At 43.1% G+C, this 14,428-nt stretch overlaps 3 protein-coding genes across 3 annotated transcripts; all 3 read left to right on the top strand.

Annotated features, from left to right (window-relative positions):
- The first annotated feature begins 351 nt into the window (after nt 1–351).
- Nucleotides 352–1,482, top strand: LOC113173391 (trace amine-associated receptor 4-like). The gene is made up of 2 exons (XM_026376806.1): nt 352–524; nt 660–1,482. The coding sequence occupies exons 1-2, from the start codon at nt 352–354 to the stop codon at nt 1,480–1,482; spliced, it is 996 nt and encodes a 331-aa protein (XP_026232591.1).
- A 3,157-nt stretch (nt 1,483–4,639) lies between these two features.
- LOC113173390 (trace amine-associated receptor 4-like) lies at nt 4,640–5,698 on the top strand (the record flags this gene model as incomplete). The annotated part of the gene is made up of 2 exons (XM_026376805.2): nt 4,640–4,782; nt 4,876–5,698. Coding segments are annotated over 2 exons (966 nt in total), but the record flags the coding sequence as incomplete, so codon positions are not given.
- Nucleotides 5,699–8,864: 3,166 nt separating this feature from the next.
- Nucleotides 8,865–9,923, top strand: LOC113173389 (trace amine-associated receptor 4-like; the record flags this gene model as incomplete). The annotated part of the gene is made up of 2 exons (XM_026376804.2): nt 8,865–9,007; nt 9,101–9,923. Coding segments are annotated over 2 exons (966 nt in total), but the record flags the coding sequence as incomplete, so codon positions are not given.
- Between the last annotated feature and the right edge of the window lie 4,505 nt (nt 9,924–14,428).

Below are 14,428 nucleotides of genomic sequence, written 5' to 3'. Positions count from 1 at the left end.
ACTCGAACCATGGTCCTTCTTGCTGTTCTAGTCACTACACAATAACAACTATGCCAAAATAGTTGAGATGGTTTTAAATGGACTCCAATTCAAATTATGTTACTGTACAGATGTTGTCATAACTTTCCATGTCATGTATGAATGTGAATATGCCCTTTTCCCCACCATTCAAAGGATGAACACATAAGTAATAGTACTTTACTGTCTACAAAAAAAAAAAAAAAAAAGAAAAGAAAAGAGCAGCACAAGTGAAAGGGAGAGGAGGGAGGGGATGGAAGACATAAATCAGATGTGTGACAGAAGGTTTTAGTCAACAAGCTGCCAGACTTCAGCAGCTTCTCCTCTCTAGTGATGGAGACCTTGGAGGAAACTGAACTGTGCTTTCCACAGCTCCTCAACTCCTCCTGTATGAAGCCGAAGCGTCCTCACTTTCAGACCCTGCTGAGTTACATCCTGCTGTTCTCTATCTCTGTGCTCACTACATTTCTCAACCTGCTGGTCATCATCTCTATCTCCCACTTCAAGTATCCACTTATTTCATTGAAACTGTTTTTTGCTCCAAATGTTTTTATATTTCAGTCTTTGTTACGTCGGCTTTTATCTGACTGATAATTGATCTTATTAATAATGATAAATCTATTGTTGGTCTTTGTCTCCAGGCAGCTCCACACTCCCACCAACCTCCTCCTTCTCTCTCTGGCTGTCTCCGATTTCCTTATGGGTCCATTGTTGCTTTTTCAAATAATGTTCATTGATGGTTGTTGGTTACTCGGTGACCTCATGTGTTCTCTGGTTCCTTTTATAGCATCTTTTAATTCCTCGGCCTCAGTAGGAACCATGGTTCTTATATCTATTGATCGCTATGTGGCTATTTGTGTTCCTCTGCATTATTCCACTCAAATCACACAAAACAAAGTTAAGATTTATGTTTGTCTGTGTTGGATTTGTTCTATAATCTTTCAAAGTCTGATTCTGAAGGAAAACCTGCAACAACCAGGTAGATTTAAGTCTTGTGTTGGTGAGTGTGTCATTGTCATTAACCACATTGCTGGACCTGCAACTTTAGTTTTTTCCTTCATTGCTCCCATCACTGTTATTCTAATTCTGTATATGAGAGTGTTTGTTGTGGCTGTGACTCAGGCTCGAGCCATGAGGTCTCACATTGCAGCTGTATCACTGCAGCGTTCAGTTAAAGGAACAGCTAAAAAATCTGAACTGAAAGCAGCCAGGACACTTGGTGTTGTTATAGTTGTGTTTCTATTGTGTCTTTGCCCATATTACTGTGTGACTCTTACAGGTCAAGACAATGCAATAAATTCTTCATCTGCTTTGTACACTTTTGTAACAAATATATACTCATTTCATTCCTGTCTAAATCCTATGATCTACGCCTTTTTTTACCCCTGGTTCAGAAAATCAGTGAATTACATTGTTACACTGAAGATACTGCAGCCTGACTCTTGTGAGACCAACATGTCGTAGAGCAGAGATAGTCAACTATAATTTCAGAAGCTGAAGTTATTGAAAGTTCATGACTGTGTGTTACTACACTAATGTTTTATTGAATATTCAATCTTTAAATCATATTAAAACATTTAAATTGTCTGTTGAACTGATAATCCTGGATAACAACAAAATGTGATTGAATTAAAAACTATTTTACACCAACATAACATGCTTAGCCTTATTCCACCTTTTCACATCTTGTCTTCATGTTACTAATCTCATTTAGTGTAAGAAAGAAACAATGAATTTCCCAGTTTGAATGTTGTAATAGTTCTTTACCCAAATAGATGTGCAGGTGTTCATTGATCATGCTCGGACAGTCATTTAATTTGATAAATTGTGATAATGTCAGGTCGAAAATTGATTCAACTATATTAATCTCAGAGGGAAATTGTTTTGCCTCATTGCGATGTTCCTAAAACAGACAGAAAGGGAACCACAACCAGGAAGGGTCAAAACCAACATAAATACACAATAACATCAATAGAGAAACCTCAATTTACAGAATATGTGAGATGAATGAAAATGACTTAATATTTATAGTCCATGGTGGAATGACCGCAGTTATATGTCAAGAAATTGTCAGTTCCCCCACCCCTTACAGAGGGGGGAGTAATTGTATATAATAATAGAGCTTGATGGCCACAGGTAGGAAGAACCGCCTGTGGTTCTCTGTGGAGCAATTATTGTTAAAAAGTCTTTGGCTGAACGTGCTCTTCTGTCCAGCCAACACACTGTGCAGTTGGTGGGTGGGAGGGATTGTCCAGGACTGAGAGGAGTTTGGACAGCATCCTCCTCTCAGCTACAACATGTAGAGGGTCCAGCTCCACCCCCAGAACAGAACCAGCCCTCCTGATCAGCCTGTTAGTGTCTGCCACCTTCATGTTGCTGCCCCAGCAGACCACAGCATAGAAGATGACACTGGAACCATAGACTCATAGGACATCATCAGCATGGTGCTGCAGACGTTGAAGGACCTGAGTCTCCTAAGAAATTACATCAGGCTGTGAGCCTTTTTGTACAGTGCTGCTGAGTTCTTAGTCCAGTCCAGTTTGTTGTTCAAGTACACTCCCAGGTATTTGTACTCGGACACCATCTCCACCTCCTCCCCCTGTATAGAGAGAGGAATGACAGGACTCCCAGATATCTTAAGTCCATCACCAGCTTCTTTGTTGTATTGATGTTCAGTTGAAGGTACAGTAGTTGACCTAACACAAGTCAACAAAACTGTCCACCACCCTCTGGTACTCTGGGACATCTCCACCCTTAATCCTATGATTGCAGAGTCATCAGAGACCTTCTCAAGATGGCAGGACTCTAAGTTGTACCTGAAGTCTGAGGTGTACAGGGTGAAGAGAAATGGAGACAGAACTGTCCCCTGTGGAGCACCTGTGCTACAGACCACAGTGTCAGACACACAGTTCTGCAGGCGGATGTACTGCGAACAGTCAGTGGGGTAGTCCATGATCCAAGAAATCAGGGGAGTGTTAACCTGCATGTTTTTTAATTTCACTCCCAGCAGTGCAGGCCGAATGGTGTTGAATACACAGGAGGAATCTAAAAACATGATCCTCACTAAGCCCCCAAGCTTGTCCAGGTGGGTGTAGGTGCGATGGAGCAGATGTATGATGGCGTCATCCACTCCAACTTGGTGTTGATAGGCAAACTGGAAGGTGTCAAGTGAAGGTTTGACCAGAGGTCGGAGGGACTCCAGGATCAGCCTCTCAAAAGCATCATAATGTGTGATATCAGAGCCACTGGTCTGAAGTCATTGAGGACTCTGGGACGTGGCGTCTTATTCACAGGAACAAGGCACGACTTTTTCCACCCAAGAGGAACTCTCTCCAGATAAAGGGTGAGGTTGAAGATGTGCTGGAGAAAACCACAGAGCTGAGGAGCACAGACTTTCAGCACCCTTGGGCTGACTCCTTCTGGACCTGCAGCGTTTGTGGGGTGAAGCCTGTTCAGCTCTCTTCTCACCTGCTCAGCTGAGATCATTTGGGTCTATCTCAGTCGTGGTGGAGGGACTGAGGAGCCATTAGTGAACTGCAGTGGGCTCTGTGGCTCAGCCTGGAATCGATTGAAAAAATGATTTACTTCGTTGGCCCGGTCCACTGTCCCCACAGTCTCCTGGCTGCTGGACTTGTAGCCAGTGATGGTCCTCATGCCCCTCCACACCTCCCTGGTGTTGTTCTGTTGAAGGCGTTGTTCCAGTTTTCTCCTGTAAGCCTTCTTCCCCTCCCTGGTCTTGACAGACATCAGTGTCTGGACCCTCCTTGCTGCCTCCCTGTCTCCTGATCTGAATGCCTTCTTTCTGTCATTCAGGATGGTTCTGATGCCTTGAGTGACCCAGGGCTTGTTGTTTGGAAAGCAGCAAATGTTCTTTGTAAGTCGGTGGGTGTCCACACAGAAATTGAATGTAGTCATTGATGCACTTCATCAGTCCGTCAGTGTCCTCACCGTGAGGTTTTCTTTTACTTCCAATATGTATCTTCATAGCAAACCCAGCAGGGCAAAGTGTGCACCCTCTGTCCACCTCTTTACGGTTTTAATGGGGGCTGAACAAGGCCTTGATTACTTTGAAACTTCAGTTTATATGCAACATGTTGATGTGTCAAAGAGTTTTAATTAAGGCAGCCCCACTCCACAGCACGCCGTAAATTCATCTTTATCTTAGAAAGTTCAACACTACCATGAATCATTTCTGAAGAAATTTATAAGGAAGTGTTTTATAGTAACAATAATTAGATAATGTTAGAATCATACAGAAATATGTAAAACCATACCTCAACATAAAACCACACAGGGGCCAGTGTTCAAATAAAACATTTCAGCTCAATAACTTGAATGAACTCCAATTCTAATTAACATGTGCAGTAAATGTACAGATGTCACCATAAATTTCTTATCATGTTCTGTAAGTGAGATTTGTCTCTGCTGAGTGCAAAAGGGCAAAACTGTTCTAACATGTCTCATTCACTGCCCTAAAGAGAGAAAGAAGAGCGAACATGAGGAGGGAGGGGAAGGTAGACATAAATCAGATGTGTGACAGAAAGTTTTAGTCAACAAGCTGCCAGACTTCAGCAGCTTCTCCTCTCTAGTGATGGAGACCTTGGAGGAAACTGAACTGTGCTTTCCACAGCTCCTCAACTCCTCCTGTATGAAGCCGAAGCGTCCTCACTTTCAGACCCTGCTGAGTTACATCCTGCTGTTGTCTATCTCTGTGCTCACTACATTTCTCAACCTGCTGGTCATCATCTCTATTTCACACTTTAAGTATCCACCTATTTTATTGAAACTGAAGCTTTTATCTGACTGATAATTGATCTTATTAATAATGATAAATCTATTGCTGATCTTTGTCTCCAGGCAGCTCCACACTCCCACCAACCTCCTCCTTCTCTCTCTGGCTGTCTCCGATTTCCTGTTGGGTCCATTGTTGCTCTTTCAAATAATGTTCATTGATGGTTGTTGGTTACTCGGTGACCTCATGTGTTCTCTGGTTCATTTTGTAGCATATTTTCTTTCCTTTGCGTCAGTAGGAACCATGGTTCTTATATCTATTGATCGTTATGTGGCTATTTGTGTTCCTCTGCATTACTTCACTCAAATCACACAAAACAAAGTTAAGATTTATGTTTGTCTGTGTTGGATATTTTCTATAATCTTTCAAGGCGTGATGGTGATGGATAACCTGCAACAACCCGGTAGGTTTAAGTCTTGTGTTGGTCAGTGTGTCATTGTCAATAGGTATATCTTTGGTCTTACAGTTGTTGTTTTAACCTTCATTGCTCCCATCACTGTAATTCTAGTTCTGTATATGAGAGTATTTGTTGTGGCTGTGACTCAGGCTCGAGCCATGAGGTCTCACATTGCAGCTGTCTCACTGCAGCGTTCAGTTAAAGTCACAGCTAAAAATTCTGAACTGAAAGCAGCCAGGACTCTTGGTGTTGTTATAGTTGTGTTTCTATTGTGTCTCTGCCCATATTACTGTGTGACTCTTACAGGTCAAGACAATGCAATAAATTCTTCATCTGCTTTGTACACTTTTGTAACAAATTTATACTCGTTTCATTCTTGTCTAAATCCTATGATCTACGCCTTTTTTTACCCCTGGTTCAGAAAATCAGTGAATTACATTGTTACACTGAAGATACTGCAGCCTGACTCTTGTGAGACCAACATGTCGTAGAGCAGAGATAGTCAACTATAATTTCAGAAGCTGAAGTTATTGAAAGTTCATGACTGTGTGTTACTACACTAATGTTTTATTGAATATTCAATCTTTAAATCATATTAAAACATTTAAATTGTCTGTTGAACTGATAATCCTGGATAACAACAAAATGTGATTGAATTAAAAACTATTTTACACCAACATAACATGCTTAGCCTTATTCCACCTTTTCACATCTTGTCTTCATGTTACTAATCTCATTTAGTGTAAGAAAGAAACAATGAATTTCCCAGTTTGAATGTTGTAATAGTTCTTTACCCAAATAGATGTGCAGGTGTTCATTGATCATGCTCGGACAGTCATTTAATTTGATAAATTGTGATAATGTCAGGTCGAAAATTGATTCAACTATATTAATCTCAGAGGGAAATTGTTTTGCCTCATTGCGATGTTCCTAAAACAGACAGAAAGGGAACCACAACCAGGAAGGGTCAAAACCAACATAAATACACAATAACATCAACAGAGAGAACTCAATATATATATATACAGAATATGTGAGATGAATGAAAATGACTTAATATTTATAGTCCAGGATGGAATGACCGCAGTTATATGTCAAGAAATTGTCAGTTCCCCCACCCCTTACAGAGGGGGGAGTAATTGTATATAATAATAGAGCTTGATGGCCACAGGTAGGAAGAACCGCCTGTGGTTCTCTGTGGAGCAATTATTGTTAAAAAGTCTTTGGCTGAACGTGCTCTTCTGTCCAGCCAACACACTGTGCAGTTGGTGGGTGGGAGGGATTGTCCAGGACTGAGAGGAGTTTGGACAGCATCCTCCTCTCAGCTACAACATGTAGAGGGTCCAGCTCCACCCCCAGAACAGAACCAGCCCTCCTGATCAGCCTGTTAGTGTCTGCCACCTTCATGTTGCTGCCCCAGCAGACCACAGCATAGAAGATGACACTGGAACCATAGACTCATAGGACATCATCAGCATGGTGCTGCAGACGTTGAAGGACCTGAGTCTCCTAAGAAATTACATCAGGCTGTGAGCCTTTTTGTACAGTGCTGCTGAGTTCTTAGTCCAGTCCAGTTTGTTGTTCAAGTACACTCCCAGGTATTTGTACTCGGACACCATCTCCACCTCCTCCCCCTGTATAGAGAGAGGAATGACAGGACTCCCAGATATCTTAAGTCCATCACCAGCTTCTTTGTTGTATTGATGTTCAGTTGAAGGTACAGTAGTTGACCTAACACAAGTCAACAAAACTGTCCACCACCCTCTGGTACTCTGGGACATCTCCACCCTTAATCCTATGATTGCAGAGTCATCAGAGACCTTCTCAAGATGGCAGGACTCTAAGTTGTACCTGAAGTCTGAGGTGTACAGGGTGAAGAGAAATGGAGACAGAACTGTCCCCTGTGGAGCACCTGTGCTACAGACCACAGTGTCAGACACACAGTTCTGCAGGCGGATGTACTGCGAACAGTCAGTGGGGTAGTCCATGATCCAAGAAATCAGGGGAGTGTTAACCTGCATGTTTTTTAATTTCACTCCCAGCAGTGCAGGCCGAATGGTGTTGAATACACAGGAGGAATCTAAAAACATGATCCTCACTAAGCCCCCAAGCTTGTCCAGGTGGGTGTAGGTGCGATGGAGCAGATGTATGATGGCGTCATCCACTCCAACTTGGTGTTGATAGGCAAACTGGAAGGTGTCAAGTGAAGGTTTGACCAGAGGTCGGAGGGACTCCAGGATCAGCCTCTCAAAAGCATCATAATGTGTGATATCAGAGCCACTGGTCTGAAGTCATTGAGGACTCTGGGACGTGGCGTCTTATTCACAGGAACAAGGCACGACTTTTTCCACCCAAGAGGAACTCTCTCCAGATAAAGGGTGAGGTTGAAGATGTGCTGGAGAAAACCACAGAGCTGAGGAGCACAGACTTTCAGCACCCTTGGGCTGACTCCTTCTGGACCTGCAGCGTTTGTGGGGTGAAGCCTGTTCAGCTCTCTTCTCACCTGCTCAGCTGAGATCATTTGGGTCTATCTCAGTCGTGGTGGAGGGACTGAGGAGCCATTAGTGAACTGCAGTGGGCTCTGTGGCTCAGCCTGGAATCGATTGAAAAAATGATTTACTTCGTTGGCCCGGTCCACTGTCCCCACAGTCTCCTGGCTGCTGGACTTGTAGCCAGTGATGGTCCTCATGCCCCTCCACACCTCCCTGGTGTTGTTCTGTTGAAGGCGTTGTTCCAGTTTTCTCCTGTAAGCCTTCTTCCCCTCCCTGGTCTTGACAGACATCAGTGTCTGGACCCTCCTTGCTGCCTCCCTGTCTCCTGATCTGAATGCCTTCTTTCTGTCATTCAGGATGGTTCTGATGCCTTGAGTGACCCAGGGCTTGTTGTTTGGAAAGCAGCAAATGTTCTTTGTAAGTCGGTGGGTGTCCACACAGAAATTGAATGTAGTCATTGATGCACTTCATCAGTCCGTCAGTGTCCTCACCGTGAGGTTTTCTTTTACTTCCAATATGTATCTTCATAGCAAACCCAGCAGGGCAAAGTGTGCACCCTCTGTCCACCTCTTTACGGTTTTAATGGGGGCTGAACAAGGCCTTGATTACTTTGAAACTTCAGTTTATATGCAACATGTTGATGTGTCAAAGAGTTTTAATTAAGGCAGCCCCACTCCACAGCACGCCGTAAATTCATCTTTATCTTAGAAAGTTCAACACTACCATGAATCATTTCTGAAGAAATTTATAAGGAAGTGTTTTATAGTAACAATAATTAGATAATGTTAGAATCATACAGAAATATGTAAAACCATACCTCAACATAAAACCACACAGGGGCCAGTGTTCAAATAAAACATTTCAGCTCAATAACTTGAATGAACTCCAATTCTAATTAACATGTGCAGTAAATGTACAGATGTCACCATAAATTTCTTTATCATGTTCTGTAAGTGAGATTTGTCTCTGCTGAGTGCAAAAGGGCAAAACTGTTCTAACATGTCTCATTCACTGCCCTAAAGAGAGAAAGAAGAGCGAACATGAGGAGGGAGGGGAAGGTAGACATAAATCAGATGTGTGACAGAAAGTTTTAGTCAACAAGCTGCCAGACTTCAGCAGCTTCTCCTCTCTAGTGATGGAGACCTTGGAGGAAACTGAACTGTGCTTTCCACAGCTCCTCAACTCCTCCTGTATGAAGCCGAAGCGTCCTCACTTTCAGACCCTGCTGAGTTACATCCTGCTGTTGTCTATCTCTGTGCTCACTACATTTCTCAACCTGCTGGTCATCATCTCTATTTCACACTTTAAGTATCCACCTATTTTATTGAAACTGAAGCTTTTATCTGACTGATAATTGATCTTATTAATAATGATAAATCTATTGCTGATCTTTGTCTCCAGGCAGCTCCACACTCCCACCAACCTCCTCCTTCTCTCTCTGGCTGTCTCCGATTTCCTGTTGGGTCCATTGTTGCTCTTTCAAATAATGTTCATTGATGGTTGTTGGTTACTCGGTGACCTCATGTGTTCTCTGGTTCATTTTGTAGCATATTTTCTTTCCTTTGCGTCAGTAGGAACCATGGTTCTTATATCTATTGATCGTTATGTGGCTATTTGTGTTCCTCTGCATTACTTCACTCAAATCACACAAAACAAAGTTAAGATTTATGTTTGTCTGTGTTGGATATTTTCTATAATCTTTCAAGGCGTGATGGTGATGGATAACCTGCAACAACCCGGTAGGTTTAAGTCTTGTGTTGGTCAGTGTGTCATTGTCAATAGGTATATCTTTGGTCTTACAGTTGTTGTTTTAACCTTCATTGCTCCCATCACTGTAATTCTAGTTCTGTATATGAGAGTATTTGTTGTGGCTGTGACTCAGGCTCGAGCCATGAGGTCTCACATTGCAGCTGTCTCACTGCAGCGTTCAGTTAAAGTCACAGCTAAAAATTCTGAACTGAAAGCAGCCAGGACTCTTGGTGTTGTTATAGTTGTGTTTCTATTGTGTCTCTGCCCATATTACTGTGTGACTCTTACAGGTCAAGACAATGCAATAAATTCTTCATCTGCTTTGTACACTTTTGTAACAAATTTATACTCGTTTCATTCTTGTCTAAATCCTATGATCTACGCCTTTTTTTACCCCTGGTTCAGAAAATCAGTGAATTACATTGTTACACTGAAGATACTGCAGCCTGACTCTTGTGAGACCAACATGTCGTAGAGCAGAGATAGTCAACTATAATTTCAGAAGCTGAAGTTATTGAAAGTTCATGACTGTGTGTTACTACACTAATGTTTTATTGAATATTCAATCTTTAAATCATATTAAAACATTTAAATTGTCTGTTGAACTGATAATCCTGGATAACAACAAAATGTGATTGAATTAAAAACTATTTTACACCAACATAACATGCTTAGCCTTATTCCACCTTTTCACATCTTGTCTTCATGTTACTAATCTCATTTAGTGTAAGAAAGAAACAATGAATTTCCCAGTTTGAATGTTGTAATAGTTCTTTACCCAATAGATGTGCAGGTGTTCATTGATCATGCTCGGACAGTCATTTAATTTGATAAATTGTGATAATGTCAGGTCGAAAATTGATTCAACTATATTAATCTCAGAGGGAAATTGTTTTGCCTCATTGCGATGTTCCTAAAACAGACAGAAAGGGAACCACAACCAGGAAGGGTCAAAACCAACATAAATACACAATAACATCAACAGAGAGAACTCAATATATATATATACAGAATATGTGAGATGAATGAAAATGACTTAATATTTATAGTCCAGGATGGAATGACCGCAGTTATATGTCAAGAAATTGTCAGTTCCCCCACCCCTTACAGAGGGGGGAGTAATTGTATATAATAATAGAGCTTGATGGCCACAGGTAGGAAGAACCGCCTGTGGTTCTCTGTGGAGCAATTATTGTTAAAAAGTCTTTGGCTGAACGTGCTCTTCTGTCCAGCCAACACACTGTGCAGTTGGTGGGTGGGAGGGATTGTCCAGGACTGAGAGGAGTTTGGACAGCATCCTCCTCTCAGCTACAACATGTAGAGGGTCCAGCTCCACCCCCAGAACAGAACCAGCCCTCCTGATCAGCCTGTTAGTGTCTGCCACCTTCATGTTGCTGCCCCAGCAGACCACAGCATAGAAGATGACACTGGAACCATAGACTCATAGGACATCATCAGCATGGTGCTGCAGACGTTGAAGGACCTGAGTCTCCTAAGAAATTACATCAGGCTGTGAGCCTTTTTGTACAGTGCTGCTGAGTTCTTAGTCCAGTCCAGTTTGTTGTTCAAATACACTCCCAGGTATTTGTACTCGGACACCATCTCCACCTCCTCCCCCTGTATAGAGAGAGGAATGACAGGACTCCCAGATATCTTAAGTCCATCACCAGCTTCTTTGTTGTATTGATGTTCAGTTGAAGGTACAGTAGTTGACCTAACACAAGTCAACAAAACTGTCCACCACCCTCTGGTACTCTGGGACATCTCCACCCTTAATACATCCTATGATTGCAGAGTCATCAGAGACCTTCTCAAGATGGCAGGACTCTAAGTTGTACCTGAAGTCTGAGGTGTACAGGGTGAAGAGAAATGGAGACAGAACTGTCCCCTGTGGAGCACCTGTGCTACAGACCACAGTGTCAGACACACAGTTCTGCAGCCGGACGTACTGTGGACAGTCAGTGGGGTAGTCCATGATCCAAGAAATCAGGGGAGTGTTAACCTGCATGTTGTTTTAATTTCACTCCCAGCAGTGCATGCCGAATGGTGTTGAATACACAGGAGGAATCTAAAAACATGATCCTCAATAAGCCCCCAAGCTTGTCCAGGTGGGTGTAGGTGCGATGGAGCAGATGTATGATGGCGTCATCCACTCCAACTTGGTGTTGATAGGCAAACTGGAAGGTGTCAAGTGAAGGTTTGACCAGAGGTCGGAGGGACTCCAGGATCAGCCTCTCAAAAGCATCATAATGTGTGATATCAGAGCCACTGGTCTGAAGTCATTGAGGACTCTGGGACGTGGCGTCTTATTCACAGGAACCATGCACGACTTTTTCCACCCAAGAGGAACTCTCTCCAGATAAAGGGTGAGGTTGAAGATGTGCTGGAGAAAACCACAGAGTTGAGGAGCACAGACTTTCAGCACCCTTGGGCTGACTCCTTCTGGACCTGCAGCGTTTGTGGGGTGAAGCCTGTTCAGCTCTCTTCTCACCTGCTCAGCTGAGATCATTTGGGTCTATCTCAGTCGTGGTGGAGGGACTGAGGAGCCATTAGTGAACTGCAGTGGGCTCTGTGGCTCAGCCTGGAATCGATTGAAAAAATGATTTACTTCGTTGGCCCGGTCCACTGTCCCCACAGTCTCCTGGCTGCTGGACTTGTAGCCAGTGATGGTCCTCATGCCCCTCCACACCTCCCTGGTGTTGTTCTGTTGAAGGCGTTGTTCCAGTTTTCTCCTGTAAGCCTTCTTCCCCTCCCTGAACCTGACAGACATCAGTGTCTGGACCCTCCTTGCTGCCTCCCTGTCTCCTGATCTGAATGCCTTCTTTCTGTCATTCAGGATGGTTCTGATGCCTTGAGTGACCCAGGGCTTGTTGTTTGGAAAGCAGCAAATGTTTTTTGTAAGTCGGTGGGTGTCCACACAAAAATTGAATGTAGTCATTGATGCACTTCATCAGTCCGTCAGTGTCCTCACCGTGAGGTTTTCTTTTACTTCCAATATGTATCTTCATAGCAAACCCAGCAGGGCAAAGTGTGCACCCTCTGTCCACCTCTTTACGGCTTTACATCTTTTACTGACAGGAACAATTTAGTTTTGCATGTATTTATTAAATTTTAGTCTTGAATCACAAACAACACTGGGATTTATTGCCTAGAAGGTAATTTACAGTGATGGAGTCTGGGCCGAACAAGGCCTTGTTTACGTTAAAACTTCAGTTTGTATGCAACATGTTGAAGTGTCACAGAGTTTTAATTAAGGCAGCTCCCACTCCACAGCACAAAGTAAATTCATCTTTATCTTAAAAAGTTCAAACACTACCACGAATCATTTCTGAAGAAATTCATAAGGAAGTGTTTCATAGTAAAAATATTTAGCTATTGTTAGAATCATACAGGAATGTCACGATTCCATCCTCCTTGCTGCCTGTCTTTCCCCCATGCCCTTATTTTGACAACTTCCTGTTTCCTTCTCCCAGCCTAATTACCCTCACTCACCTTATTGGCCGCACCTGATTTCCCCCAGACTACATATACAGACCTCACCTTCCTCCCCTGCCAGATAGTCGGACCTCATTCCCAGCCTTACCTTCTTGCCTGACCCTCTGGATCTGTGAGTTCAACCCTCCTGCTCTGTGTTCTCCTTGTCCTCCTTCTTTGCTCACAGTACTGGACCTGTTCCTGCTCCTGCCTGTTTCCCCTTCCTGGACCCGCACCCCTTCTACCCAGTCTCTACCTGATTTCCCTCACTGACTGACCCTGCCTGACCTGATCCTGTTTCCTCCTTACTGTGAGTGCTTTTTTCCCTAATCTGTTCTCTCCCTCGTTGTTCCCTTCCCTGCTCGGACTGTTTGGATATCCTTAGTGTTTTGGCCTGGACTGTCTTTGCTATTGTGGATTTTGCCTGCTGGACCTATCAATGAACTGCCCTGCTGTGTTTGACCTGGATTGCTCCTGACCATGAATTTTAGCGTGCTGGATTTATTGTTGTTCTGCCCCGGTACCTATCACCAGACTTTATTTTCACCCTTTGTATTGGACGGTGGATTCTGTCATCACAAAAGTATTTGGGTTTGGACTGTTTCCCCCATCATACTTCTGCAAATTGTTATCACTCTCCTGGACTCATTACACTGTTGCCAGCCGCCATTCCGTGCATTCACTGGCTCCATCTACTCCACGTGCTCTCTGTTGGTCGGCCATATTGGCCGTGACATCACACCACCACTTCCTGTCACCAACTACTTCTGGTTCACCCACAATCTTCTGCACTGACATGTTTCCTACAAGTATCCATCGGACTTATTCCCTTGTTGTTAATAAAAACCTTAAACTCTTCCTGTACTTCATTTTACTTTTGGCCATGGAGTCCTTCATCCAGCTCGTGACACAGGAATGTGTAAAAGCATACGCCAACATAAAACCACACAGGGACCAGTGTTTAAATAAAATATATCAGCTCAGTAAGTTGAATGAACTTTAATTCTAATTAACATGTAAATGTACAGATGTCACCATAACTTTGTATATCATGTTCTGTAAGTGGGATTTGTCTCTGCTGAGTGCAAAAGGGCAAAACTGTTCTAACATGTCTCATTCACTGCCCTAAAGAGAGAAAGAAGAGCGAACATGAGGAGGGAGGGGAAGGTAGACATAAATCAGATGTGTGACAGAAAGTTTTAGTCAACAAGCTGCCAGACTTCAGCAGCTTCTCCTCTCTAGTGATGGAGACCTTGGAGGAAACTGAACTGTGCTTTCCACAGCTCCTCAACTCCTCCTGTATGAAGCCGAAGCGTCCTCACTTTCAGACCCTGCTGAGTTACATCCTGCTGTTCTCTATCTCTGTGCTCACTACATTTCTCAACCTGCTGGTCATCATCTCTATCTCCCACTTCAAGTATCCACTTATTTCATAGAAACTGTTTTTTGCTCCAAATGTTTTTATATTTCAGTCTTTGTTACGTCTGTTTTTATCTGACTGATAAT

Source organism: Anabas testudineus, chromosome 21 (assembly GCF_900324465.2).
Source record: "Anabas testudineus chromosome 21, fAnaTes1.2, whole genome shotgun sequence".
Classification (NCBI taxonomy): Eukaryota; Metazoa; Chordata; class Actinopteri; order Anabantiformes; family Anabantidae; genus Anabas; species Anabas testudineus.
This window is presented reverse-complemented; position numbering and strand designations above follow the sequence as displayed.

What these genes read in the sequence shown, in the direction of transcription:
- LOC113173391 (XM_026376806.1), top strand. Translation starts at nt 352, where the DNA reads ATGGAGACCTTGGAGGAAACTGAACTGTGCTTTCCACAGCTCCTCAAC. An exon ending in ATCTCTATCTCCCACTTCAA is followed by an intron (nt 525 to 659) that starts GTATCCACTTAT and finishes CTTTGTCTCCAG; the next exon opens with GCAGCTCCACACTCCCACCA.